At 41.9% G+C, this 5,300-nt stretch overlaps 1 protein-coding gene across 1 annotated transcript; it reads right to left on the bottom strand.

Moving 5' to 3' along the window:
* Positions 1-305: 305 nt before the first annotated feature.
* Positions 306-1,385, bottom strand: LOC110718073. Its single transcript, XM_021896874.1, has one exon. It carries the CDS (start codon positions 1,383-1,385, stop codon positions 306-308), a length of 1,080 nt encoding a protein of 359 aa, XP_021752566.1.
* Positions 1,386-5,300: the final 3,915 nt, after the last annotated feature.

The raw sequence follows: 5,300 nt of genomic DNA, 5'->3' as shown, positions 1-5,300 counted from the left end.
ATACCCTTAATATCGTCAATGCTATACCCTATCACATTTCTATATTTTCTCAAAACAACAATCAATTTTTCCAAATCAAGACCATTAAGGGAAGCATTGACAATAATGGGGTATTCTCCTTCATTTCCAAGATAAGCATATTTCAAAGAAGGGGGAAGGGGTTTGAGTTCTACCTTGGGAGGAGGCTTAGAACTCTCCTCCAATTTTTCTTCCTCATGCTCAAGCTCATAATGCTTAGTACCACTCTCTTCTTCCTCTTTGGCTTCTTCAATGGCCATAGCAAATTCCTTTGCTTCTTGGGAGAATTAATCTTCCTCACATGTGAGAGCTACGACCATAGGATCTTTAGGACTCATGACAACCCTTCCCAAACGATCTAGCTCTTCATTGACAACATCAACCCTATAGCACTTCTCAACCATGGGGGTCTTGAGTAGCTTAGAGAATTCAAAGATAATTTTTTCATCGGCTACTTCACATGTAATGGTATTATTCTTGCAATTGATTACCGCCCCCAAGGTTTTAAGAGCTTCACAGCCAAAAATCAAAGGTGTATCCACATCTTCTTCCATATCCATCACTACAAAGTCACATGGCGCATAGATATGCCCAACTTGAATAGGGACATCTTCAAGCTCACCACAAGGTAGCTTCACCGAATGATCGGCCAATTGAATGGTTTTCCTTGTGGGGATCATCTCAATTTTAAGCTTTTGAGCAATGGATAGAAGTATCAAACTAACACTTGCTCCGAGGTCGGCTAGGGCACCCCTAGCTTCCATGTTCCCAATCTTGACCGGCAAGGTGAAGCTTCCCGGGTCCTTTTGCTTCTTGGGCATTTTGTGTTGAACAAGTGCGCTCACTTGATGGGGAAGAGTGATAAGCTCGTCATTGAGCTTCCTTTTGTTGGTGAGAATGTCTTTCAAGAACTTGGAGTATGAGGGCATTTGTGTGACAACCTCAATGAAAGGGAGGTTAATGTGTAAGTTTTTCATCACACTTAGAAACTTTGCAAATGTATCGTTCAATTTCCTCTTCGCAAGCCGACCTGGAAAAGGAACCGGTCCATCAAGGTTTCTAGCCTCACTAGAAGTTGGGGATGTCACCACATCCTTAGTCTTCTTTTTCTCCATACTCTTCTCTTTCTCATCAACCTTCACTTCTTCAACTTTTTTATCATCACTCATCTCTTCTTCTCCCTCCTTCTTTTCCTTACCATCCTCTTCCTTGGGACCCTCATAAGATGTACCCGATCTCAATGTGATTGCCTTGCAAGAGTCGGGTTTTACAATATTGGAAGGGTTGGTTTGTGATTGTCCGGGCAAAGTGGAAGATGAGTTGAAAGGAACTCTCTCGGCCAATTGTGCTAGTTGTGAATCAACCATCTTGTTATGAGCCTTGACTTCTTGCATTTGTTGATTCATGGCTTGAAGTTGTTGAAGAATTTGAGTTTGAGTAGAATCGGGTTGAGATGCTTGCTCTTGACTTTTTTGAGTTGCTTGGGTTTGATTTTGGTATTGGTGTTGATTATTGTGTTGGTTGTTTCTTGGGTAGTTTCCTCTTTGATTTTGGGTTTGGAATGGAGGAGGGTTTTGATATTGGGTGTTGGAATTGTATGGTTGTTGAGCTTGTTGATTCCATTGTTGAGGTTGGGTTGCAAATCCGGGTGGTGGTTGTTTCCAAGCTACTCCTCCACCATTTCCCCTATACCCTTCTTGCCTTTTGTTGTATGCCGCTACATGCTCCGGGCTCAACCCGCCACAATAGGATGTATCATGGTTGGTGCCACCACAATTTTGACAAGAGAAAGAGTTGACTTGGGAGGAGCTTGAACCACTAGCAACACTTGTATTCAACTTGGAAAGCCCTTTTGTCAACATCTCAATTTGATGTTGCAATTGATCGACCTTCTCCAACTCATACTTCCCACCTTTCTTTGGCGCATTCCTCCTTCTTCCTCCCCAAGAGTAGTTTTTAACTACCTCTTCGATCGTTGCTTCAACTTGATTTTGAGGAACTTTGATCAATTGTCTACCCGCCCCCGCATCCAAATTAGCTCGAGACATCGGTTCCAAACCATCATAGAAGAACCTCATGAGTAAGCTTTGATTGTACTCATGGTGAGGACATGCTTGCACCAACTCTTTAAACCTCTCCCAAGCTTCACTAAGGCTTTCCTCCGCCTCTTGTTCAAAAGATGCTATCTTCCTACTCATCTCGGCGGTTTTCTCTTCGGAGATGAACCTCTTCAAGAATGCTTAAATAATTTCCCTCCATGTCGTGAGAGAATTAGGCTTGACTTGCTTGAGCCACTTCTTTGCTCTCCCCGCAAGAGATTGCCGAGATAGGTGCATCCGGATGTATTCTTGAGAAACTTGGTTGGTTTGTATCATGGCACGGAGTTCGAGGAACCTATCAAGGTGCTCAATGGGGTCTTCACTTGGCGAACCCGAGAATTGCTCCGCTTGAACCATTCGAGTGTATTGAGGATGGATGGTGAAGTTAGTTTCATTGACGGGTAACAATATCCCACCGGTGAGCTCATAATCCTCCGGATTACCGAACTCACGAAATAATACATCCACTTGTTGTCCTGCCATTTCGTCACCTTGGGAATGTGAGGAACAAGATTCACTTTCACTATCAAAGATTGCACCAAAACCTCGTCCCTCTTCTTGATAGAGTCTACGGACTTGTCTCAAGGTTCGGTCAATTTCGTGATCAAGGTTGTGAGTAGGTGGTCCTTGAGATCTTCTTTGCATTCACCAAAGCTAAGCAAACAATTAGCAATGACTAGCAAGTGGAAAAGGAACTAAACAAAAGCAACAAAATCCACAAATTACGCAAATAAGTGTGCAAAACTAGCCGTCTCCCCGGCAACGGCGCCAAAATTTTGATCGGTGGACAATAGGTCGTTAGTTTACTATCCTAGATAAAAATTACAATTTATAACTCTTATCCGAACTCTATCAAATTTTGCTTTAGATAGCGGTAAGGTAGGGTCGAATCCCAAGGAAACGGGGGTTTAGCACAATTAATACGAAATCGAGGAGAAATTGCTAGTAACAAAAAGGGGTATTTGTATTTGTGTTTGAAGAATTCTATGGACAAACCAACTACTATTGAGCCTAGAATAAACTAGAAATAAGGGAAGTAGATTAAACACTTTTAAAAGCAAATAAATGGACAAGATTAGAGAGATAACAATGTCAAAAGCACTAGGGAGAGGGGGATTCAATCATGAACAAAGAGTATTAAAGAAAACCGAAGGGAAACCGATTCTAGGAGTATAAGCTCTACCTAGGATAGCTCATTCTCATGCAACTACCCAAGCAAGTCGATGGAATCATTCACACCTAGATTAAATCATTCTCATGCATTCAATCAAGGGCTAGATTCTTGGGATTAGAGGTGCACACACTAACTCCAAGCATATTATGGCTCAAATCATCAACTCAAGAATAAATCCCAATCAATAATCAATAGATATTAAAATACACATGATTTTCACCCCCTTCCCTAGCTAAAAACCTAAGCTAGAAGGAAAGGAATAGCCATAACAACTAACATAAGCATGTATTCAATACCAACACAACCTAACATGATTCTAACTTGAAAGGAAAATCAAAGAAACTAATAAAGCTTGAATATTTATGGAAATAAACTCAAGTAAGAGCAATAAAACAAAGAAGATCAAAAACTAGAGAAACAAAAGTAAAGATTGATATTATAAAGATGAAAGATTACCAAATCATCAAAGTAGTAGCAACAATCTAGAAGAAAGCTTGAATATTTGATTACAAAGATTGAATCTTGAACACTAGTGTTTTCTCTCTCTAGAAACCATGAACTTCTCTCTCTACAAGTGGTTTTTGGGGCCAATGGAATAGTGGATGCTAAGAAACTCAAGCAAGGGACTATTTATAGTCTTCTACCAAAAGGAAGAAAAAGGGCAAGGGAGAGGGCTCTCCAAACAGGCAGCCGCACCCTCTCCAAGCTGGGTAAATAGCCTCGTAAAACCCAGAAAGCCGCGCCCGCGGGGGAAAGTGCCGCGCCCGCGGCCCCAATGCTCCGCGCCCGCGGCTCGCCATCTCCACTTTCTTCTACTAGCTTCAGACTTTTCCTGTCCGCGCCCGCGGCTTACAAGCCCGCGCCCTCGGCCCATCAGAACAGCGCGCCCTCTCCATCTTGGCATCTCCACTTCTTTGGCAAGCTCCTTTGGCATCTCCACTCGAGCTATTGATTCATTAATCGCACATAAGCGCTAGGAGCTGTCAAAACACTCAAAAAGGAGGTAAAAACTAGAAGAAAAGACAAAAGGGGAGGAAAAATACGAGAGGGAGCTAAAGTGACTAAAATCAAGATAAAAGGGGTGAAAAGAGGCATAAGCAAGTGACAAATCCGGGGGAAATCGGTAGTAAAAAGGGTTAAAATGGTGGCATAAATGCCACACATCAGAGCTCCAAGAGTTGCTCCTCTACTTAGTCCACGAGATTCAAATGAGCCGTCCACCGATGCTAGATTGGTCGGGTGAAAGGGAAACACCACGATCACCACCTTTGCGGACAACCGGCACCACCATGAACACTACCACCGTACACAAGATGTGCTAATGAGGGGAGAGAGATCCATGAGAGAGAGAGAGAGAGAGAGAGAGAGAGAGAGAGAGAGAGAGAGAGAGAGAGAGGTTGGCTTATGTTTGCTAATTAGGGTTTGATTCAATGATCACTAAATCTTATATCAACCCTAGGCACCTAGTCTATTTATAATCATATTATAATTAGACTAGGAAGCAAAGCCCAAACCCTCTAAACTCCTCCATATGGCCGGCCACCTAGAGTGATGAGGCCCAACATGGGCCTCTTCCTTTTATTCTCAATCTAGGCCCTTTGTGTGACCTTATAAGATCCATTCAATTGAGCTTTAGGCTATTTTACTAGTCCAAGGGTCTTAAGTACCTCTAGCTATGATAAAACGACGACCCAAAAGAACGAACTTAATTATCTCCATAATTTGATCCATTATAAATCTAGTAATTGCACTTGACAAAGACATGAAACCTTCGCACATAAACGCAAAAATGCATAAAAATAGAGTGGTTAGTGAACTAAGACATTGATTTCTCACAATTTCAAGGCTAAAAACCACTCTACAATCATACCAAACAGCAAGCTATCAGTCATTGCTTACATAATTTGGTTTTAGAATTAGGAGCAGTTTTTTACTCTTCTATATTGGACACCTGCTCCTTTAGTTACAAAGATCCCCATTGATGAATGTATATCACCGCCCTTAGTTTT

Source organism: Chenopodium quinoa, unplaced genomic scaffold (genome assembly GCF_001683475.1).
Source record: "Chenopodium quinoa cultivar QQ74 unplaced genomic scaffold, ASM168347v1, whole genome shotgun sequence".
Taxonomy (NCBI): Eukaryota; Viridiplantae; Streptophyta; class Magnoliopsida; order Caryophyllales; family Amaranthaceae; genus Chenopodium; species Chenopodium quinoa.
This window is presented reverse-complemented; position numbering and strand designations above follow the sequence as displayed.